At 43.4% G+C, this 24,813-nt stretch overlaps 1 protein-coding gene across 1 annotated transcript; it reads left to right on the top strand.

Moving 5' to 3' along the window:
* The first annotated feature begins 1,549 nt into the window (after nucleotides 1–1,549).
* crip2 (cysteine-rich protein 2) lies at nucleotides 1,550–24,345 on the top strand. The gene is made up of 8 exons (XM_086156771.1): nucleotides 1,550–1,750; nucleotides 16,103–16,197; nucleotides 20,622–20,679; nucleotides 21,084–21,215; nucleotides 22,362–22,430; nucleotides 22,507–22,601; nucleotides 22,724–22,781; nucleotides 23,046–24,345. Exons 1-8 carry the CDS (start codon nucleotides 1,708–1,710, stop codon nucleotides 23,111–23,113), a joined length of 618 nt encoding a protein of 205 aa, XP_086012897.1. The 5' UTR covers nucleotides 1,550–1,707; the 3' UTR covers nucleotides 23,114–24,345.
* The last annotated feature ends 468 nt before the right edge of the window (nucleotides 24,346–24,813 follow it).

Raw genomic sequence — 24,813 nt, 5'->3', positions numbered from 1 at the left:
CTTTATATTCAGTTCACGTGATACCGAGGTTTGCTGTGCTTGGGGTTATGTTTGCATGCAGTGGGCTGTTTTCTCTGTTTTTTTAAACCTTTTGGCTTGTCACCGGGAAAAATTGCCATGACGGCCGAGTCCTGCACCCAGAACTTCGAAAGAAGACTAACATTACTGTCAAGGAATACAAACTGAAAAAGACTTCCTCCATCTACTAGCTTTATATAGGCGGTGTGCTTTCAGTATAGCTTAAATATTTACATGGACCATCCTGCAGATGCTGGAAAAGTAAGGAAAAATAGACAGCGCGGTCTGTGTTTTAGAGGAGTTTGTAAGGGAGGCTTCTGCCTTGATATGATTTGTCATGATATGAGTGTTTTAAAGAACAGATAAGGTGGAAGCGGTTACAAAAAAAAAACAAAAAACGACTCTAATCAACTGAGAACACAGATGCCAGAAATGAGATGGCGTGTTCCTGCGGGAGAACCTGCATTCTGTCACCAGACAGATAGACCAGACAGCAGCCATGTGTGAAAGAGATGACCTCAGTCACACTCACGAAGAGCGGAGGCGGGGGTCCTCCCGAGCTGATAACACACTGTGTGACTGTCAACACTTTCATTCAATCCGGGCCACGATTACTTCATTTATCCCGAAAGTGAGAATTTGTAGAATTTGTATTTCTCCTCTGCTTGTGGGCCTCTGCATAGTTGGAGTTGCCTGCAGACTTTTCTTTTTAGACATTTCTTTTTAAGGAAAAAAAAAAAAAAAAAGCGATCCACCCTGCCCACTACTCAGCGTCTTCCGTTGGCTAACAAATTCCTACAAGTCACTCAGTCTGAAAGGGTGCATTGTGATCCTACTAAACTCAGCCCACTCCACTTGTGGAAAAGGGGAAACATGGCAGTGGGAGTGAAAGTTGCCCGCGGTGCGTTCAAATGTCTTTTCCCGCCTGGCTGTCAAGACTAATGATGCCTTCACTGGTTGCTCGTTAAAATCAAAGAATAACAAGCGTAAATAGCAAGTGATGTCGTCATTATGTCGATAAATAAAGTAAACATACTCAAAGTTCTTTGCTGGTTTAACTAATTGAGTATCTATAAGGTATTTGGACTCTTGTGTTTTGTGAAAGTATACCTCTTGAATAATATTTACCTGTTTTTAATTCTGCGAACGCATGCGAGGGAACAGAATTTAGGCTACATTATCATAAACTGTAAGGCTATATTGATTTTTTTTATTTTTATCACGAGTCATTCAATTAAATATTTCTATTTAAGACATTTGATTAAAACAGACATGATTCAAACACAAACGCTTTTCTTTACCTCATTTGCTGTATGCCCCCCACGGTTCGAGATAAAACACAAATAAGACTGACGAATAGCTGAAAAATGGTTTCAAGTGACGGGTATTTGTGGTTGCTAGCAAAGAAAGAAAGAAAATATCACCAAAAATCGCTGTTAACGGTCGATTTGTGGGAGAGAAGCGAGATTTCCGGGAGAACGTGAAGTATCTGTGGGCGGGGCCGGCGGGGAGGGGGCGTGGCTATGCAAATGAGGAGCGGTTGCGTGAATAGATGCTCCCCGCTTCTTTGAACGAAGCGGGACACTTGCTGCAGACGAGGAGACAAAGTGGACGCCACCGCACTCGAACAAAAAAAAGAAAAGAAAACAAACCAAAACACCACCTGCACTCGATCCATCCCAGCCGAACATGGCTTCCAAGTGCCCCAAGTGTGACAAGACGGTGTATTTCGGTAAGTGATCCACGATCCATCACGTTCTGGCTTCGGAAATCACTTTCAGTCACATGAGAGAGATCCGTCCGAGGGGTCGAGTTTTATTTTATTTCCTTTTTTTTTTGCAGCTTTTAACTTGTTCGGCTAATTAAAAAAAAATCGTATTGATGCACCCCTGTTTAAAGCAGCCAGGGTATTTAATTGTCTTTACAATGAGTTGGTAAAATCTGGAATGGCATACATATTTAAAAAGCCCATGCATTTCTTGATGGTCAAACACATCTTTTGCCACAGGGATATGAAATGTTTTCACAGGGATTATTATCCATTATCGAGTCGCTTATTTTGTGCACGTCTGCGGAGGTTCTCAGTCATCCGGATAGTGGTGAATTCTCATGAAAATGATTTATTTTGTGCACATTGATATGTCTGCAAACATACCCCATAGGAATCTTTCAAATAAAGTTCCCTGCATTATTCCAAAGTTAAAGCTCATTTATTTTTCTGTTTTTGCAAAATTGTCAGCAATGTAAATGATTCACAAAGAAAAAGTTGGAGGAAAACCAAAAAAGCTATTGAGGCCCCCAGGTCTAAGCAAAGAAAGGACCCATGTGCAAACATTTCAACACACATGTCTTCTTTAAATAGTCTTCCAAAACACTTGTACTAATCGAGACGTCTGCAAGAGGAGACCCTGTCTTTATTAGGCTGGATTAACAATTTTATCTGTGCCTCCACCCCTTCCTCCAAATATGTTGCGTTTGGTAAATATTCAAGCTTGGCAGTTGGCACCGGAGATCCGCCGATTGCGATCCTCGCCAAGAGCGCAGAAAACGCCATATGCTGAGATTTCCCACTCACAGATCAGAGCGGTGAGACATCACGCCGCGTCACGAATCAAGAGGAAAAACAAAACAAAACTGTAAACGTGTGACTTCTTTCACAGAACGCAGACTCGCACGAGTCGCTCGGAGCACGAGCTCCGTCGCGGCCGGGGAGATTATCTCATATTTACTCTCCGCGGCAGATGTTTACAGTGGAAGAAACGTACACAGACGAGAGCAGAGCAGAAGATTAAAAGATTAGGTCACGGGGGGAGGTTATAAACAAAAATGCCAAAATGACTGCCCCTTTATTATGATGCAAAGGATCTTAACAGACGTCGCTGTCACGGTTCATCTCGTGTATACATTTGTCCGTCCGCCGTTATTTTAAATTTTTAATAATTTTTTTCGGAGATGATCTTCTCGGCACTCTGCTGCCCAGCGTCAGCGTTGTCACGGGGGGTCAAAATCAATTATGTGAATGGATGCAAGTCCTGTTACGTAACGCCAGAGTCGCCGAACATCCCAGCTGCTGCTCAAACGCTGCGAGTCCCAAGAGTCACTGGCATGGAACAATATCTGCACAAATAAGATTTCATTTTTTTTTTTTCCTCAAATGCAGATTTATTGCATGCCTGAGCAATCGTTTCGGCTCGTAGCCTTAATTTGCCGCAGCGAGTGAGTCAGGGTTCTCGGTGATGTATGTTTTTTTTTTTTTTTTTTTTTTTTTTATGTAACGTGCTGAGTTATTTTTGGTAGGGGTGTGTCTTTTTTTTTTTTTTTTTTTTTTTTTGGGTGGGGGAGTGCCTGGGGCTCTGTTGACTAAAGATGATGTGGATGAGGAACAGTGACTGGGAGGCTGCATGGATGGAATTAGCTGCACATTATAACCAAGGAAGAGCGGAGGAGGAGAGGGGAGGTGTGGAGAACGTTATTAGATTTTTCTTCAGCCTTCACAAGGGGAGGCTGTGTCACGTCCGGTGGGGTCGCCGGCTCTGAGCCCTCTTGGAAATCGACGCAAAGTCAGCGAGGAACAAAACTGGGTCGCCTCCGCCAACAAACATCCACCAGTGTGGCGCTGAATGTCCCAATATTCCAAATCCCATTCTTTGAAAGTCCATTTTTAATGAATGGGTGGATGCCTTTTTTTTTTTTTTTGTTATCAAGCTTTATGAATCTAAAAGATCCTTGATTCTGATTTTTTTGCAGTGTTTAATTTTTTTTAAATTAAGATTTATCACTTCATTCTAACTATTACATCATTTATGTAAAAATTTTCCAAACCTTACTCCCTGTCTGGATGTAGATTGGAGCTACATACAACCAAAAGTATTTGCGATAAAAGAATCACAATAATATATAGTTGGACGATATTCAATAAATCAGGCCTGGGCCACATCCGGCCCGCCAAACCATTTTCTTTTAATATCTTAACAAGTATTATCAATCAAAGTTGAATTTAGAAACTCCTCATTTTTTCCTTTTTGTTTAATTTTGTACAGACGACTACATACAAAATAATGTCGGTTTAAAGTTTAAATAAAATACCAAAAAATGTAAATATTTAAAAAGCAATTTTCCTTTGGTTCAATTTACATGATACCTTGTCAGCCCGCGTGTAAAAATTAAATAAGACATGTGACCCGCCAGCCCAAATAATCGCCCACCCCTGCAAAATATCATAGAAAAAAGCTGCCCTGCTGCTGATCTACATCAAAAAATGCATTACCGATCGTCATATAATCCCTGTTGTTTTTACTTGTATTATTTTTTTTTTATTACTCTGTTGGTGGTTTGCGGTGTTCTGCACGGAGCAGTGAACGGCCCACCCTGTAGTTACCCACCGGGCCGTCCAGCTGCTGCCACCCAGTATTGGATTCAGCAGACGAGACGCCCGACTCCCGCAAAGAGGCTTCGTTCCGCAGGGTGGCGGTGAACCACCGGCGCGGCGGCTCTCTGTGTTTTATTTTCTTATTTTCCGTTCATTACTTTAATGAACAGCTGTCTTATCGTGGTACGGCCTGTTTGATTTTTACTGCGGTGTTTGAAGCTGAGACCTCCTTACGATAAAGCTTTTTTATTTCATTGTCAGACACCCAAATAAAATGCAGATTTCTGCAACGCTACAAATGCACGTAAGCGGTCCGGTAGTTGCTCTGATGTTTTGATTTAAGGATCGCTTTATTCGAAGTCGGTGTTTACGTTGCACTGTTTGATCGGTCTTTCTCTTTTTGTCGGATATTTTTAAAACACCATAATAGCCGGTCGATATTAAATTTCAATTTTTTTTGGTCACTTTTTTTAATGAATTGAGGGTAAATGTATATGAGGATATTCAGAAGCCACTATTTTTTTTTTTTTGGACGCACGTGTTTTTGGTTTGGAGTTTACATCACATCATTCAATCATTTTAAAATGTCAAGAAATTTTATTTTTATTTCTATATTTTGTTTCTAATGACTTCTTCATGGTCCAACTTCTTCATCATTTGCTGATTTTCTGTACAATTTCTGTGATTAAGGTGAGTTCTTGCTGAAAATTCAGTTACTCTTCATTTTATACCGAAGTATCGGCCAGCCCGGTTTTAGATAATAAAAAATATCCTGTCTAATAGATAATATTTACAGTGATTGATAACAGTTGTTTCCTTACTGTCGTGCTTCACTTGTCGTTGCATTTTAGAGGAAATAACTAAACAAAAGAATCTTGGTTTGCCATTGTCTGTATTCCCGGGAGCTGGGCGCCAGTGTTGTGAAAACATTTATATTTGGCTGAATGTTGATTGTGACATCAATTGAGACAGAGACAACAGCTGCCATTGTGGGTTGTTGTTGTCAACTGGCCAAAATTCACCATCCATTGTCTGTAATACATCCAAATGTTAACGTGCACGTGCAATTTAAGGAAGGAAGGCTTCAACATTAGTTCTTCAACTGAAGAAGTAGGTTCATCATCAGCTGATTTCTATTTTAAGATATCAATTTCCAAGTACTTGCTTCAAAAGTCTGACCATTACTTTTACTTGCGGTGACTATTTATGGGCCTAAAAATGCTAATGTCCATAGAAATGCTGAAAGCTGTGTAAAATGTCATTATTTACTATTGATTGCGGCGTTAACTGATTCGCGTTGTGGTTTTTGTATTCGATTATCAGTAACATGATGAAATCGGATTTATGACCCCGGGTAGCACGTGGGCGAGTCGTCACCGAGCGCAACGCGGTATGGCTAACCGGATAACCCGGCGCCGTCCCGGTTCACGCGTGAACAAACGGCGTGCTCGACGGAACCGAACGCCGCTCTCTCCCAGCATCTCCGTCGGTCTTTCATCGCCCGTCCCCTCGCTTATCTGGCTTTACGGACGCTCTGTTTAGCCTCGGACTACAAGTAGCTCCTCCCTGGATGTACAGAACTGAGGGAAACAGGGTGATGTAGCTTGCCTTTTATTTAAACGGAGACTCCCGGAGCGCTTCGTGCATTATAATTAGAAAGGACATCCATTCACACAAGGTTCTTTTTGTGTCCGCTGGCGACAGAGTACCTTCAGCCTGAGTGTGCAGAGTACCGCGCCGTTTTCCCACACACCTCTTTTTGTCCTGCTATTACCCCACAATATCCTTTTTATTCCCCTCCTCTGTGTCAACATTAGACTACCCTGTTTTCCACTTGGCTGCCTTCGCCCTGCGCGAATGTGCCTCGCCAGTTACGTAACTTCGCTCCTTCAGTCGTTGCCTCCTGTTCTATGCCATTGCATAACCTGCCACCGAGTGCCAGTTGATGAGAGGCCCTTTTCTCTGCCTTTTTTTTTTTTTTTTTTGAGGCACAAAAATGATCCCCTAATGGAGATGGCATTAAGCTTGTTGAAAGTCAGGCCGCCCCCGCCGCTACCGCCATCCCTGACGCAGGTGAAAGCATTCCACCTTGCACCAGTGTGACATGTTATGCAACATCAGAACCAGAGAGGTACTGAGATGGTCTCTCTTCGGTTTAGCCACAAGATTTACTCCTGACATGGTCTGAGCTGATCCCACAGAACAGCTGGGCAGAAAATGCAATTTCCCTCACCTGTCATATGGTCATGTTCAACAAAAATTGGAATGCAGACGTGAACCATTATGGTTTCCATCAACTGTTTCTAAGAACATTTTGTTTTGGAGAGGTTTACGTAAAGGGTTTTACAAAAAAGGCAAGCAAAAAAAAAAAAAACAAAAAAAAAACCTCGGTTGCGAAACAGACTGAGACACTCACCTGAGGTGGATTTCATCTTTTTTGACTAAAAAACGATGAGAAAAACGGGAGATGGAAACATTTGTGTGAAATAGAGGTTAATCAGTATAGGAAAATACAAATCATGAAAATCTAGCTTACAGTTACCACAACCTAGACATAATCCACTAACTTAGATTTTTTTGTCATGATCATTTTTTTATAAATCAGCAAAAAAAATTGCTGGGGGGGGGGAATAAAAGAGTAGAAGTTGCTTTGCAAAAAGTTATCAAGGAATAATGCAAACAAGTAAATAACATTTTGCATTAAAAACAAGAAGACTTGGCATGAACTACCCTCCCCCCCCAAAAAAAATAGACATTTTCAAGGAAAAACCCTAAAGTCAGCATATAGTTAGCAAAACATCCGTAAGAAATTAGCTTCGCGGGGACATTAAACTATGTTTACATGTGCTGTCTCAATCAGGTATTGTGATCAATATCAGAATTGACACAAGGCTTTAGACTAGGTTGTCAAGAGTAATATTTTCTTCCATGTTGCTGTTCCCTATGACGGATTATTTATCCTACTTATTCTGTTTTTTCACCTCTGCCCTTCTTTGACACTCTAATATTAGGCCCATCTGTCAGCGCGCAAGACCATCTGTAGTCTGAGAACTTCAGGAAACTGTTTCCTGCTGAGTCTTAATAGCTACAAGGTAAAAAGACAGAACATAAAATCAGTGTACCAAATCCCGAGCTATTTCAAGTCTGTTCCAACACCTGCCTCCCTGCGTTCCCGCCCCTGCACGGTTCGGAGGCAGCGCCGCTCGTCAGGCAGAATGTTAGGGTGTGTCGTTCCAAACGCGGGTCAGATCGCATTGATGCTAAAAATCGATATCGGGCTGAGAGCCAGAAATGTCACGTTGTCGTCCACATTTTAGACTTTTGGAGGTAAACCCCTTTACCTCGGCATCTATACAGACGGTTGGCGTCCGGGCGTCGCAACCCAACTAAACATCTGCATCGAAATGTTGGTTTTCAGCTAACACACTCACAATGCCAGACGGGTATTTTGCTATCCCAGATGACCCCAGATGACCAAAGTAACAATATCACAACAATAGCACTTTCAACTTGCAAAATACATATTTTATTGCCTGTTTATATATTGTATAGTTATTTTATTGCCTATCTGTATATTTTATATATATTGTCTATTTTATACAGTTTTATATTTGTATTGTCCAGGACTGCAGATGGAAATTAGCTATGTGCTATAATCTGGTACAAACATCTCTGCCTCTGTGCTTAATGTATTTGTACACTGTCCTAATAAACTTCTAAACAAACAAACAAACAAACAGCTGGGTGACTGCTGTGCGATAAATATCGATCCGCAAAGATTTCGTTTTAGGCTTATATTTACATCCGCTCCAGCTCGACATTTAACCTTTCTATTTTTGAAGTTCCTTTCTCCGCTAGCTCACGCGCTCCCGTAGGCGTGGTCGGTTTTTACGGCGCGACTTTACGAGACTCTCAACACCGCCGTGATTTACGATTCCGTCGCATTCCGTCGATTCCGTCTACTCGCCGAAGGTGCCCTTCTAGCGGTGCCGTTCCACTCCCGCTTTTCGGCCAACTGTTCCGTAAGCGGCTCGGTGACGAATCGTTTTGAAGTCCTTGTAACCTGGCACGCGGCGTCCAGGCTGAACGGGGATGAGATGAGCTGTAGCGGGGGTGGCGGAGGGGAGGGGACGGGGGCGCGGACTCAGACTCAGCGGGGAGGTGAACAAACCACTGAGGTTGGGACTCGGAGGCTGCCTCGCCCCCGGGCTTTTCTGACCGGCGCAGACAGGATGCGAATTAACTCCAGTCCATTTACGTCAGCCTGCAGAATTCACGAGGTCGGCCTCTTTTATTCTCAGAGGGAGGGGAGGGAAAATGGGAGAAAGCCCGGAGAGGAAACCTCGCCTCGGCCGAGGCGACGGACGACCTCCAGAGCTTAAGTTTTGCCACGAGGTTGCATCAGCCGCTGGGAGAGGCCGATATAAATACGTGTTTCCTGGAGCGTCTAGCATCGGCCCTCTGCCTGCCTGCACCGCCGCTGTGAGATGCTGATCCGGAGAGGGATCGATGCTAATTCGGCGCTCCGCGGCTATGCTATGGCGACCTCATTTCCGGGTCGCCCACAGCTACCAGAGGATGTCCCAAAAAAAAAAAAACACATAAACAGCCACTCAACATTCGCAGTTGTTAAAAATTGCCGACGTGTGCGAGGACTCCGGCAGACGGATGTTACGATTGCGTTTTAGGAGTTTCAAGTCGACGCCGCTTTATTTATACAGCCTACTGTTCTCAGTTACGTGTTGCAACCTTTTCACGGGGGGAAAAGACCCTCAAGAGTGTCAAGGGAGGGATCCTCGAGCTGAATGGAGAGACTAGGGGAAAAAAAAAAGAAATATAAAAGCCAGGCCTTCCTGACTCCGACAGTTACACGATGGTTAATCAGTTACTTAAAAACACACAAAAGTATTGATCCCTCTGGAGAGCTTAATAAATATGAAAAGGATCGGTCATCATTCACTGACCGTCGGAAATGAAGAATAACGGCGGTGAGCAAGATGGATATTTTATTTACTGAATCCAAGATATTCACCTGCATAGTTTAGTTCCCGTCAAATAAAAGTAAAGACCGCCGATAAAGTGCGTCCGACTGACGGAAGCCACTTAAATTTGCCTTTGCGGTGACTTTGCCGGGTGAAGCTGAAAGCCCCTGTGTGTGTCCCGACTGAATGGCCATTGTCTGGAACTCCATCAAAAGGTCACCAACCCTTCTGGGGTTCATATTCTGCAGAGCTGAATAGCTAGAGGATGCAGGAAAGGAAACTTGGGCCGCTTGTTTTTTCCTTCCTAGGATCCCGGCCGGTCAGGTGTGCGTTTTCACACGTCGCCATGCTTTTAAGCACAGCTGACACCGATGCATGAAGAAAAAGAGAAGCGCGTCTGTGCATGAGTGTGTGTGTTTTGGCCGTGTTTACTGTGGGAAGAGCCGAACAGATGGGTCCACATCACCAGAGGGCGTGACACAACCGAACCCGGCCGGCCAGGATTCGCAGATTCATACCGTACGACAACATCGGTTACATCACAAAGATCACAAGTAGCTTCACGTGGTGTAACGTTGTTTGTTCTTTTGTCTAATTAATCATGTGATCCGCAATGTTCTAATCTACTGGAACAGTTTTAATGTCGTCCTCATGTCACGAAGAAAGGGGGGGGGGGGGGGGGGAGTTTTTCCCGCAACTAGAAACTCATCCCCTTTGTCAAACACATTAGATTTCCCCCTGTTGCATCCTGATCGAATTATTGACCCGTTATGCGATTTCCCAGCCCAAACCCTCACCGGCGGACATTCCTGCCAAGCTGCACGCTGGGATCAGCTGCGTAAAATGTCGCTCAGCGCCCGGACGCTTGTTTACCCGTTGTGGCTTTTCAAAGACAGGGGGGGAGAATTTACCTTCTGACCCGGGGTGAATTCTGGGTCAGCGTCGGTGCTTGTGTTTGGCTGAGACTGTAATTAAGTAATTGGGAGAAATGCGCCGTTTACGTGCTTCCCCCTCCCCCCGCCGACCCTTTTTTGAAGGCCTCTTGTAAAACTTCTTTCCAATTACAGCGTGTATGTGCGCCTCTTGCCACAGAACAGCTCCCATGCAGCTCCTCTCGCGCTCGCCGTGCACATGGCGTCCTCTTATTCCCCCTCGGCGTGACCCCGACAGGTACATCCGCCAAATAAGTGCATTTCAGCGCAATCATTTTGCTTGTGCTTTATGATTTTAAATGCTTTGCCGTGTGTTGCCAAGCACTTTCCAGCTTAAAAAAAAATGATCCTCACATGAGAACGTCGCCAACATCTGTTTACTTGACGATCCAAAGTCCTCACTTTGGTTTTCTCACTCACTGTTATTGCTGAACGCTGAAAGCAGACATTTGGGCCGACGCCGGCAGACGAGGCTGCTGCATGAACCTGATTGGTCCGGCCAAAAAAACGTTTTTTTAAGCGTAAGTGATTGATAATTTTACCTTTGTGCCGAATCACATGCGGTACTGAATTATTTCCCCGCCTCTGCTGCGTTATTTTCTCCCGAAACTGTAACTCGATTCCGGATTAAAATATGAAGTGAGCCTTTGTCGTTTTTTTTTTTTTTTTACATGCCAATGTTCCCTCTGTGATTTTACCGATAACAGAATCTCGTGAAATGACAATTGTCTTTTTGCAACAGCGGGCCATTCTCCGAACTGATACTTCAACCCAAATGCTCGATAGGAATAAAAAAAAATCAAGATTCTCTCTAATATCCTTCCAAAATCAGCCCCTCTAACATTTTCAGTTCTTGTGAAACTATTGATAACACATTTTTTTCAGGTTTCCTGGATTAGAATATTGTGATGAAAGGTGCAGATGGTGTCGTAACCGGGCCAGTGAAGAAAACTTGTGAAATAATTTATCAGTTCTCCAAGCGTTACTCGCTCCCATTGCTTTGGAAGTGTGAACTCTTCGCCCCTGTTGATTCTTGTTCTTTAATGGTTCTTTTTTTTTTTTTTTTAATACATGGACATCTTCCATTTATTTGCGGTTATTTTGCTAGACTTGAGGGGACAGATAACCTGACTCACAAGTAATTTGTTTATAAAGTAACTCAATCTATTTTTCGTTATTGTTAAATTTGCGCTCTTCTTTGATGTCTCATGACTCCAGTTTACCAGAAATAAAATCAACCCCGATTAATCCTCATCCCAATCAGATGCTGTCTAACGACTTTACATCAAACGCCATTTTTTTTTCCTTTTTCTGATGACTTTCTTTCCGCGACACCGTGTGACAAACCGAACCCTTAATTCGATTAGCTTTGTGGAAACGACGCGAACGGCTGCGCGTTTTGTGTTCACCTGCCAGTCGAGATGTCGGGAGAGTTTTGGCACCGTTTCTAGCGACGCTGAAATAAAACAGCCGCAAACTAACTAAGCGGAGCATAAAATCTGGTTTATTATGCTCGATCAAAGCTCTACAATTATCTATACGGGTGTTCGTTTGAGGTTTAAAAATAATACGGGCATTTCGATGTGAAATCGGGTTGCGTTTTTTTTGTAAAACAAGCAATAAACATAAGTTTCACAGACGTTCGTTTGAACTGTGACGTTCTGCTCCTAATCCGCTGAGCGTAATAAAGTAAACGAACTCGAAAATGACTTCCAGCAGACCGGAGGCTGCAAAGGCTGGACGTTTGGAATAAAAACGATGCTTACAAATGTTGAACGTCGCTGCTCCTCGCTGGATTTTGTTAAGTCTGCCGCTAATCTAGCGGAGGCTACAGGGTTAACAGGGATAGTCGTACGGCGGTTACATCTGCAAGGTCAAATGACCCGCTATTGAATACCTATAAATACTCGGGCCGGGCGACATGAATGATGTATACATCTAAACAATAACTTGCGGACTGGAGACGTTTCCCCTCAGGACACATGCTAATGCAACATCTAAAAATTCCATCAAGCAACAACTAAGTATAATGAAAGAATTGTCATTTTTAATCACTAGGGAAAACAACATTTCATTCAAAATGAGCAGGTGCCAGGTCAGCAGCTGTTTTGAAATATTTGTTTTTCCGAGCAACCGCAGGGAAAATTATAACTCGTCGAAAGTCATCTTGTCAATTTTTTTTTTTTCTTCAAAATAGGCTCAGTGGGTTGGTGTGAAGACGCGGCTATTTTGATACAAACTGAGCGACGGGAACCTTATTTGCGTGTGATTTTGACGACCTCAAAAAAAAAAAAAAAATGTAATTGTGATCGTTCCCACTGGCTGAGACTTCCTCAGAGGTCGCCGCAACCAGAGGCTCAGACCTGGAATTTACAAAAAGTTAAGCAGCTTACTGCATTTGGAGATATCATATGGTTACCGCGACGACCTCCGACCTGCACTCTGTTTCAATTTTCCCCATCCCCGAGCTCAGCGGTGCCGCGGGAACGTCATCTATGAGCCTCGACAGATTCGAGGACTCCGGTTTGGCACTTCTTTCCAGTGTCCGCGGCTAAAACCGCGGCGGCAGACTCTCTTACACACAGACTGGAATCTGTTTTCACCGCATGATCACATTACGTTTTGATCCAACCGTCAGGGCAGATCACCGCGTCCCGTCAAAGCCTTAACCTTTTTAACCACTTTCGCAGTTATTGTGGCTGCAAGCCGTAAGTACTAAAGAGGTGACAATAAACCGAGCGCCACTTTTGCGTGATTTAGAAGTACACGGACTGCTCGTGAATTTGCAACAATTACTTGTCACCAGCAGGAGTGTTTACAATTAGTAAAATCAAAATATCAAAATATACTGCTCAAAAAAATAAAGGGAACACTTGAACAACACAATGTAACTCCTCACACTTCTGTGAAATCATAGTGTCCACTCAGGAAGCAACACAGATTCATTTTGACTTGTTTTAAGGACATTACATCAAAGTTGGATCAGCCTGGAGTTTGTTTTTACACTTTAATTTTGAGTGTGATTCCTAATCCAGACCTCCATGGGTTGATACAATTGATTTCCATTGATCATTTTTGTGTGATTTTGTTGTCAGCACATTCAACTGTGTAAAGAGCGAAGTATTTCATAAGAATATTTCATTCATTTAGATCTGGGATGTGTTTTTTAAGTGTTCCCTTTATTTTTTTGAGCAGTGTATATTGCTTTTTTTATGACGTTTACAGAGCTCACATGCATATTTGCAGCCTCTATTTTGGGACAATGGACACTATGAGGGGGAATAAGGATAGAGGCTGGTTCGGAACTGGGACTATAAACATCATGGCAAGATGTGGCTCCACCTCCCCCGCTCTTTAACTCCCCCTTACACATAATACAAACCGAGGGGCTGTTTAACTGAGGACTTTGTTGCTACACACAGACGACATCACGCACTGAGAAACTGGGACACACTGGTGACGCTCTGACGTCGCTTTCCATTCACACGTTTCTCTTCTGTCTGTCTGATTCGTACGAGTCACTCGGTGACACGGGCGCGCTGAAAACGCAGGACGGACGCGGCGGCAGCAGGGCTCCTGTGGAATATCGGCGCGGTGCGTTTTAAGCGCTTGCGGAGCTACGGTAGCTCAATTCGTGCTCTCGACCGATTTGAATCCGACAGATGCTTTTAAGCGACCCGAAATCTCAAAGTAGCCTAAGAAGGTCCGTAAGCTGTACATGTGACCGTAATTTCCGGACGATAAGCCGCGACTTTTTCCGCTGAAACTATGATGCGGCTATTATAGCTTCGCGCCGCTAAAACATTTATCCTCGTCACATCGGACCGATGAAATGACCGGAAATTCTCCGACTCCGAAGAAGACGACTTTGACGGTTTTAGCGCGCAGGAGGAAGCCCAAGATAGCGATCGGCTAGCCGGTGCGGCTTATATTGTGGTGCGCTCAATAGTCCAGAAACTACGATATATAGGACGTCCTTCATGAGGGAGAGGAGAAACTACCCAAAATTAAACCCTCAGGAAGAAAAGAAGCAGGCCTGACAGTGAACAGACCGTCTAAAGATAGGGATACACTCGTATCTGTATTCAAAATTTGAATATAAAGTGAATAGGAAATGTTTATCGGTGAAACAGCTCAGTTCTCGAAGCTAACTGGCAATCGAACTCAGAGGAATTCAGTGAGATCGAATCTCCAGTTCTAAGAAAGAGGAAAATCTCATTTTGTTAATTTGATCTCGGTGCCAGAGAGGTTAAAACCCTGAAGTGTGACTTTTGGAAGCGGGTTCGCGAAAGGTCGCTTTTTTTTTTTTTTTTTAGTCGGCGAGGATTTCCGAAGGACACGGTTCCCTCTGATTTCAAGCCAAATATTCAGGCAGGAATTTTGTCACGAAGGATGTGACGGTTCGACATTTTCAGCTGTTTCTCCGAGTGACTTCTTCTCTTCCGTCTTGTTGACGAGGCCGACCCTTCCCGTCCCGTCCCCCCCCCGTCCCCTCCAGCACACCTGCTGACTCCAGTAAGCCTTGTTCCTGACCATTTGTCCTGGAGTGTGATTGACAGAGCCGTTGACGGAGTGCAGAGTCAGATGATCTCCCAAAAAAAAAACACACAAAGTCGAATCTGAAATCTGTACTCTCACCCAGTGTTTTAGTCTGTGATGGTTGTTAAGTGTTTTTTTTCTCCTGTATGTCATTTTTTTTCTTTCATATCCTGTGCATCGTGTGTTTGCAAGTGTATTTGCAGTCCCTATGTCCTCTATTGTAAGTCGCTTTGGATAAAAGCGTCTGCCAAATGCAATGTAATGTAAAGTAATGTAATGATGCATTCAGGCGTCTACTTAAAAACACGAAAAAAAATTTTTTTTCGTCTTATTCTATCCTTTAAAGTGCAAAAAAAAATGAAAACCAAGCAAGAAAATGTGTGGAAAGGTACGATTTAACCGGTTTGTCCACCAGCTTTTCCTTTGTTTTTGCTTTTTACTTAAAAAAAAAAAAATCCCGATTGAACTCCTCAGAAAGCCAACCGTTAAAAACCGTTAAAATCCGTGTAACGACTCGCTTCCTGACGAGACGTTGATGCTGGAATTCGCCCGAATAACCTGCTGGTCACGTTGCATGTGGGAAAAGCTGCTGCAGAGGGGAAGCGCGAGGGGAAATAATTGTCAATGTGTGTGTGTGTGTGTACTTTAGCGTGCTTTCTGAAGTCTGAAGGAAACAGACCCTGGGATTTGGCTATTTGTGTCCTTCAATGATAAGAGAAGGTTTTTTCCGAGCCCATTGTTTGGAAACAGGCGATTTATTATTGGGAGGGGTGTAATTAGGGCCCCGCTCGTCTTGGAGGGTTTGTCGGTCTGGGAATGTGAAGTGAACGGGGCGGCGGAAATGGGGTTGAGGGGCCGTCTGAACAGAATACTGTAAACTGGGGGAGGGGGTGTCTGTACATTAGGGGCCGTAACACAAATGATCTGGGTTAGATTGCGGGGATCCCCCTCCCCCGACCCCCCCGGCTGTTCCAGCTGGACCGGGACTCAGAGCTGCCATCCCTCTGTTCATGGATGGCGTCACCTCGGCATCCTGTTTAGCACCCTCCTCCCCGCCCCCGACACTCATGGAGAATGCCGGGCGTAAATTCCTCCGAACAGCACACACACACGAAGCCACACACAAGTGATGCAAATCAGTAAAAGGCTGTTGTTGGTTGTGTACAAATGCAATTGTGTGTGCGTTTGCTCACCCCGCTTGACTTTTTTTTTTTTTTTTTTTTTTTTTTTTTTTTTTCCCGTCTTTTGTCTCTCGCCCGCAGCTGAGAAGGTGTCATCACTGGGGAAAGACTGGCACAAGTTGTGTCTCAAGTGCGACCGCTGCAACAAGCTCCTCAACGCCGGAGGGCACGCTGAGGTCAGTGCGACGTCATCCGATCGAGTCCGGACGCCGACGGACGCGTGGACGGACACTGATGCTCTGTTCAGATGGCAGAAGTAGAAGTGTGTCCGTCAGAGGAGTAGAATCAAAGTTGGGGTTACTTGCAGTGTTGTATTTTTGTTTACGCACACACATACATACACTGCTCAAAAAAATAAAGGGAACACTTAAAAAACACATCCCAGATCTAAATGAATGAATATTCTTATGAAATACTTCGCTCTTTACACAGTTGAATGTGCTGACAACAAAATCACACAAAAATGATCAATGGAAATCAATTGTTTCAACCCATGGAGGTCTGGATTAGGAATCACACTCAAAATTAAAGTGTAAAAACAAACTCCAGGCTGATCCAACTTTGATGAAATGTCCTTAAAACAAGTCAAAATGAATCTGTGTTGCTTCCTGAGTGGACACTATGATTTCACACAAGTGTGATTGACTTGGAGTTACATTGTGTTGTTCAAGTGTTCCCTTTATTTTTTTGAGCAGTGTACATACATACATACATACATACATACACATATATACAAGTGTGTGTGTGTGTGTGTGTGTGTGTGTGTGTGTGTGTGTGTGTGTGTGTGTGTGTGTGTGTGTGTGTGTGTGTGTGTGTGTGTGTGTGTGTGTGTGTGTGTGTGTGTCACATTTATTGATGTATTTTTTTCCCCAGGGTTTGGCTACATTAAGAATAAGAATAAGAACAACTTTATTTATCCTGAAGGAAATTGTCGTGCCAGAGTTACAAGAAAAATATAACAATAATAAATAATAGTAGAAAAATTGTATAAACAGTAAAAAAAATAAGAGAAAAAGGGAGAATAAGAAATAGGAATATACTTTAAAGTGTCTTAAGTAACAAGTGAAAGATAAGGAGTGCACAAGAGTATGAAAAAATATTGCACATGTAGCTGTAATGAAATATTGCACAGTTATGAACATATGTACGAATAAATTATTACAGTTTAAATTATTACAATTCACAGTAAGTGGGTGAGTTGTTTTTTTATGTAAGGTTTTTAAAAAAAAAATCAATACAAAATCAAAAAATATGAAATACAGACATACATATATATATGTATGTCTGTATTTCACATGTATTTATTTTTCAGTCAAATCAAATAAATCAAATAAATGTGAAATACACACATATATATTCACATTTATTGTTTTTTTTCCCCCAGAATATGGCTACACAAATAGTTTTCACTAAGAGCCCTGAATAAAGGCTCCTTTTATTTATTAAAATCTGTTATATTGGTTTCATATGATTTCTGATCAACTATAAATAACTGTCAATTTCAGAGTCAACAGTTATTTCAGTGAGGAATCAAGCAAACTTTCATGGATTTTTTTTTTTTTTTTTTTTTTTTAAACCTTTCTGATCAACTTCTGTTTCTTTTCTACTGGTCTGTTGTTATGGTGGAATCTAATAAGGAAAGCGCTTCCAGGACACGTATTGATTTATTGAAATTCGTCTCTGCAGTAAATCTTCATTGACATCCGTCATCTGCTTTTTTGGTGTGTGTTTTCTGAGAGGAAAATTTGCTCACCGTGCAAGAAAGTAACTGTACTCCAGGTACAAATAGGGATTACTTCTCAGTATTTCAGGGGAATATTCTCCTTCCGAGACTGTATTTTTTTTTTTTCCTGCCGGAAATTGCCGCGTTAGTGTCGTTTTCCTGCCGTGTGGCGTGCATCTGTCGGTGCAGGATGTCCTCCAGGCTACTGAAACATTCACTTTCAGATCCCTCCCCTTCCTCCCGTGGCTCAGTCAAGCGGCGGTATCACGTCCCAAGGCGGATTCCAACCAGCTAGGATCACTGTCTGCCACCTCCAACCCGGAGTTCGTTTTTCTGCCCTCGTGAGGGTGGATATCGCCCCGCCTCTCTTAGCGGGGGAGGATGTGATCTCAGCTTTTTTCTCCCACAGACCTCAAAGGATGGCGTTTAATATCTTTAAGGCTACACTAGTGGTGTGCGTTCTGAGGCCAGCATTCCTCGCCACCTCAGAGCTATCGAAAGTCAGCTAGATGTCCGGCTTTGAGAGAAATTCAAAGCCTGGGTATCGTCATGGAAACAGTGAGGCAGAGTTGTTTTTTTTTTAAGAATTTTTAGGATTGTTGGGATGGTTCCAGACGCTCACAGCAACTGCCTGCAAAAGTAGGAAGTTCCTTAAAAGGAGTCGGGAGGCCGGAGGCCGAAGCATCGTTTCTGGTCAAATGGCTTTTCGACCTCTTCCTCCGAAGAATCTGGCATTCTGAGTCGGCAGCGTTCGGCCGAGGGGGGGGATTCGTCTCCAGCAGTCACAAGACATCACTGATCAGACACGGTGTTCTTGCTGACTAGATAATTAAACATTTAAAAAGCTATATATTTTTCATGATTCAAAAGCAAAGGATTTTTTTTTTTTTTTCATTTTAATTTTTTCATTTAAATAATAACGCATTTAAAAATCTATATATAATTTTTCATGATTCAAAAGCTCTGGGAAAAAAAACAAAACAAAGGATTTTTTTTTTTTTCATTTTCATTTTTTTCATTAAATAATAACGCATTTAAAAATCTATATATTTTTCTTGATTCAAAAGCTCTGCAAAAAAAAAAAAAAAGTTTGTTTTTTTTTCATTTTAATTTTCTGAACACTTTTCTCAGCAGGTTTTTTTCTTGCTCATTTTAACGATGCCGCCTATTTTGTTAGCAAACAAATCAGGTGTGTATTTGAGTCAATCTGCATCTGCCAAATAAAAAAATTCAAAAATAAATTTGTTTGAGGCAAAAAAAAAAAATCTGTTTTTACCAGACGGTGATCCAAACCCTGGATCGGAAAAAGTAAAATTATGGATCAGATTTTCCATAATTGACAAACGTCTACAATTTGACACCGTAGTCAGTTAATAATAAATATGTATTGATACACAGGTAGGCACTTTTCTTAGTGTAACTGATGGAAAATTACGACTTCTCCTAGCCACAGCTGGTTTTATGGCTCTTACCTAAGAAATATGTTGGAGGACGAGAAGCACTTTTGGCAAGGGTAACAACTGGGACTTTTTTAACCAGACAATAAAAATCTGACAATACGGATGAGCCAAAAAATAATGAGAGTTCTAAGCAGCTTATAGACCATTACTGATAATCGGTCTAATCCTTCCCGGGGACCAGAAGCTTCGCGGCTTCACTCACTTCTTCATCAATGAAATCTCAGGAGAGACAAACCCGTCCCGAACGTGACCAGATACGACCGATTTCGGTCCGAGCTCTAAATGCGAGGACCGAAAAGCAAAACAGGAACCGAACAATTGATCCATCCTCCTCTGCGGCATGTAGACTGAAGCCTGGCGAAGGTTGAAGGGAATCGTGCTGAAAATGAGAAGCACAAGAAAGGAGGAAGAAGATGGATTTAAATGCCAGGATGTGGGAAGTTAACTGCTGGGAACAGAGTGGGCTGTTCAGTGATATATAATCTATTTTTTAGACGTTTCAATGCCAAAAAGGGTTTTCTGTGCTTAAGACTCCGAACAGACCACCGCCTGCCTGACAAAGGAGCCTTGTGTGTGTGTGTTTCTGTCCTGAGAAAGTCATCAGGGCTCATTTATGGTCGGGAATCAGCATCCAGAACGGCGTCCCAGATCTCGTAAACGCCGAACGGGGTGTGCGGTTGCCGCTTTAACGGTAGCCGATGCCGTCACGGCCGCTGCATTATTAAAGGTGACTGAACAATGATCACACCGTCCTCTAAGCCGTCTTTTGTGGCCAAAGCAGAGGGGATTGTGGGTAGCGTGTCTCTTTACTTCCCGTAGCGTGACATCCTGCCTCCGGCATCGATGCCGTGCTTCTCCTCATCTATGGGCATCGGGCTTTGGACCAGTGGTCACCCTGGCCCTCGGCCACCGATTCCCCGAGCTGAGAGCTGATCTCGTGCTCCATCACGACTCCCAGCATGCATCAGCAACAAGCCATCTTGAGTCTTGGAATGGGTTTTTATCCCCAACCCCCCCCCGCCGCCGCCGCCGCCGCCGCCTCCCCGCAAATGGAAACATTCGTACGTCCGATGAAGCCGTACCCGCCGGAGCGTGACGCCGGAGTCCTCAACACCGACCCGTTCCTTGGATACCGGCGCTGTCGTTATTATGTGTTGAGCGGACCTGTGACGGTGACATCACCGGGAAGCTCGGGGAGGCTCGTATCCCTTTTTGGGCTCTTCGTCTCCTGAAAATCTGCACAGAAATAGGTTCAGCCGCGCCACGGAACGACCCCTCTCGTTCCAGTCGTTCTCGACTTTCCCCTCCTGCGTCATCGCCTTCGTGTTTTTTTTTTTTTTTTTTCCACGGACGGTTGTTAAGTGTTTTTTTTTTTCTCCTGTATGTCATTTTTTTTTTTCTTTCATATCTCCCACAGCACGATGGAAGGCCCTACTGCCACAAGCCGTGCTACGCTGCCCTCTTTGGGCCAAAAGGTGTCGTACATGTCTTTTTGTTGAACATAGAAATAATAATCAGATATTTATGGTCATTCAGGGTGAGCTAAATACAAGTCTATAAATGAAAATATGATCCAGAAGCTGGAAAATCAAATCTCAGTAGCCAACTCTGTAAAATTGTCCAATTCCAAGGGCTAATGGGGAGAAAAAGAGAAAAATGATTAAAAAAAAAGCTTCGCTCCCTGAAAATAACCTTAAAGTTGTCCTTAAAAGTAATTTCAGTTTCGTCTGCCGTCCTTCGGGGGAAACTATAAGATTTTATTTTGTTTGATTTGAGTTTGGTTTAGAGCGCCACGAACAACTTCTCTCTTTCAAACTCATCATGACAGTATTTTTGTGCCGTTCCCAGTGGACTAAATAGAAATCCCTCCTGCTTGCAGGTGTGAACATCGGAGGAGCTGGTTCTTATATTTATGACACTCCAGCCAACAATAACCAGTCAGCCAGGACCGTGGATTCGGCCCCCAAAGCCGAGGAGAAGAAAGTGTTTGCACCGAGGGCACCATCGAAAGGTAATCGGACGTGTACGTTTTAGGACGGGGCATTATTTTCCTCTTATTGATTATACATTTTTTTTAAACTTAAAAATGACGTGAATAGAACAAGTGATCCCCCCCTGCAACCTGAGTGAAAAGATTACCTGAAAGTCAGCAAGTAGTTACCAGAAAATCCACAAAGTGGCTGAAATAAAGCAGGATATGAGCAAAAATCCCCCTACCAGGTGTTTTCGCTTAGAGTTCTTCTATTAATTGCACATAAAATGATCACAGTAAACTGGCTCAAACCCCACCCACCTACCCTGGACCAGCGGCGTCAGAGGCTTAAGGATGTAAACTGCATGGAACGCATAACAGCAAACTTTCGACTTCAGACAGGCCTATATCTTGACAAATGGGCACCCATTAAAAAATATTTGGAGAGTTGAAGATATTATCTCTATTTGACTGAGTTAGATGTTTTTTTTTTGTTTTTTTTTAAAGTTTTATTTTATTTTTCGCTTGCTAGTGAGGAAATAAGTGACCTATAAAGAATATTGTTTACTGTGTATCTTGTTATGAGGTTTTGTAAGAATGTGTGTGGCTCTGTTAAGGAACCTGTTCTAATAAATGTTCAAAAAAAAAAAAAAAAAAAAAAAAAAAAATCCCCTACAATTTGCCTGACAATCAGCAGGTTTCATGTATATTTAAGCTGATTTTCATTCACATTCTTCTTAACAGATTGTAAGGGTTTTCAGACATGGCTGGTCAGAAACAAAGATGCAGACACAATAAGGACATACATACGGGGAGGGTAAACAAACTCCTTCCAGGACACACTCTTTCAAGCAGGAGCCAAAAAATCACTTAAACTGTAAATAACAGTTTCCAGAAATTGGAATTTTCTCACCCTCAAGGTGGTCAAAGTCAGAAAATGTATCAATGCGTCTCTTCACCACCACCTGCTGGCGTCGGTGTAGAACCGCATGCATGAACATTCATCGGTCTTCCTGTCGGGACTCCTGCTGGAGGGATTGTAACCCGTGGCAACCAGTTTCCGTAAACTCACATCTCTTCCTCAGGAAAAACTTAACGTTCAATTCAACACGTTTTTTTAACGACCATCGGCCTTTTTTTTTCCCCCTCTCCAAATATCCCTATGAATGCGTCTTGTGTCTGCAGCCGGCAGCATCACCACTTTTTCCGGAGAGGCCAACTTGTGTCCCAGATGTAACAAGAAGGTTTACTTTGGTGAGTAGTTGCGGCCTTTCGGAAAAAAAAAAGCGCGAGGTTTGCAGTGTGTCACGGGTGTGCGTTTGCGTTGCAGCCGAGAAAGTGACATCACTGGGCAAAGACTGGCATCGACCCTGCCTGCGCTGCGAGAGGTGCAGCAAGACTCTGGCTCCGGGCAGCCACGCAGAGGTTGGAGAAAGATTGACCGAATCGAGCATCAGAAGACAAAAAAAAAAAAAAAAAAAAAAAAGCATCAAAATGAAGCAGAATCGATACGGAAAACTAATATATGCATCGTATTTTCCTTCCAGCACGATGGCCAGCCCTACTGCCACAAACCCTGCTACGCCGTTCTCTTCGGGCCCAAAGGTAACCGCTAGGGGGCGTCGTGCATCTACATTTTAAAAACAGAATGTTTGCGTGTCTCAGCTCTCGATCGATCCTGCGAACGCCGCGGACGTTGCACGGTTACTCAACTGCAATTTCATCATGACACCGCGCGCGGCTTCTTTAGCCTGAGGCTAAACGTCTTAGCTTCCTCCCCCACTCACATTGTGACCTGTTTCCCTTTCCTCCACCCGCCCTCCTCTTCCTCCTCCTCCTCCTCCTCCGCTGTCCCTGTGGTTTTTCCAGGCGTGAACACTGGTGGCGTAGGCAGCTACATCTATGAGAAGGAGCCCAGTGCCGTGACCGAGCCTTGAACCTTTGTCTCCTCCAGCTTCCTCCCTTGACACTGACCATTAGCCACAGTATTAGCTCGACCCCTCCGCCTCTTCCCCTCCCTCGTGCTACAACCACTCTTTCCGTGCGTTTCTATTCGAGACCAGACCCGCCCCTCGACTCTGACCCGCGTTCCCGGCGGGGAAGGATTCATCGATGCAGCCCAGACCTGCGCGCCAGATATTTACTGCGGGCATTGCGCGGCATTCACTTCAACACATTTTGACACGATAATAAATGTATGTGACCTCATTAAATGGCACCACGGTTAAATATCTGAGTTTTATCTCACGCCCAACGAAGAGCGAGAATCGGGAAGGCAGCTGATTCAAGATGAGGAATGCTTGAAAAAAAAAACGCGGTGCATTCTGGGTACGGGAGTCATTTCGCCTCCCGGCCTGCTGCACTCGGGAGCCGCCCATTGCCAATAAAGCTGTATTTTGTCAAAATGACATTTGGAGACTCGACTACCTGACTGACAAATTTGATGTTTGAAATTCAGTACAACATATGTGGGGGAAAAAAAAAATGTCACACGAACCGGCAGAGCATCCGAGAGGCTGCGCAAAGCAAAAGAAAGAAATACATTTATTCTGCTGTGGACCTGTTTGATGTCAAACTGATATGGCTAATAAATAAAACACTGTCTTATCCCAGGTTTTTATACATATTTTTTAAATTGACTCGTGTGGGCTAAGCTTAATTATTTATTGCTCCGTAAATTTGACATCTTTAAAATTTCATCGGCCGTTGTTTGACTTATTACCCCCTTAAAGGCTCAGGTTGTGGAAAGGAGGTGATATACACGCTATAAAATTCACTGCAATGAAGATTCTTTTTTTTTTTTTTAACTCATTATTTCAGACCCTGCTGTTTTTATTTTTCTTCCAAATGATGACGCTCTGAATTATTATATTGTTTTGCCATTAGCTTAGTTTACAGCAGACAAGTCATTCTGTAAGAATGTGCATTTTGGTATTATTATTATTATTATATGACTGTTACTGTGTTAATCATCTACTGAACATGGTGGGCCTTTAGACTCAGCAGGGTCACTGTAGAACTGAAATAACTGCACTTCAATCTTGTCCTCGTAATTAATCCCAGGAATACATATTTTAGACTTTACGTCTGTGTTATCACAGTTATTGTTTGACGGATCCTGAACCCCTTTTCCGCTTGTAAACTGCAATAAATCAACACAACATGTGGAGCGTAGTTGTCTTTCTTTGCACACGCCTGGCTGGAAGGAATTGTGAATGGGCATTTAAAAAGCTGGATGATCATCCAAAAAATGTGGCTATAAGTATTAAACAGATGGAAGGTCTCCGAGTCCAGCAACGCTTGTAGTTACTCCAACTTCCCACAGGGTGGAGAAGTAGCCCCTCTGTTCCAGGCGGTAAGTGATACTGATTTAAGCGGCTAAAAACCCCTGTCACTCTTCTACCGACACAAATGCAGGGGGACCGGTTGCACCCTGCGCTCACTCCTACAACAAGCTTGTACTGAGATTGGGAAACATCCTTTCCGGGCCGCGCCTTGGCGGGACCGCGGTTGCCTGGATACAAAACAGATGTCGGTGTATGGAGCCATGAGGCCGCCCGCTTATGAATACTGTTATTGTTTTCGAATCGGTGACGACAGATTGACACGCACCTCGGCCTGACAGCGGGGTACAATG

Source organism: Fistularia commersonii, chromosome 1 (genome assembly GCF_037954325.1).
Source record: "Fistularia commersonii isolate RoL2024-O1a breed Wild chromosome 1, RoL_Fcom_v1.0, whole genome shotgun sequence".
Lineage (NCBI taxonomy): Eukaryota > Metazoa > Chordata > Actinopteri > Syngnathiformes > Fistulariidae > Fistularia > Fistularia commersonii.
Note: the sequence above shows the minus strand (reverse complement) of the source record. Positions and strands in the feature narration are given on the sequence as shown.

Excerpts from the sequence above, each read along its gene's own strand:
- crip2 (XM_086156771.1), top strand. The coding sequence starts at position 1,708 with ATGGCTTCCAAGTGCCCCAAGTGTGACAAGACGGTGTATTTCG. Across the intron at positions 1,751-16,102 it reads TGACAAGACGGTGTATTTCG|CTGAGAAGGTGTCATCACTG; the intron begins GTAAGTGATCCA and ends TCTCGCCCGCAG. Across the intron at positions 20,680-21,083 it reads TGCCCTCTTTGGGCCAAAAG|GTGTGAACATCGGAGGAGCT; the intron begins GTGTCGTACATG and ends TCCTGCTTGCAG.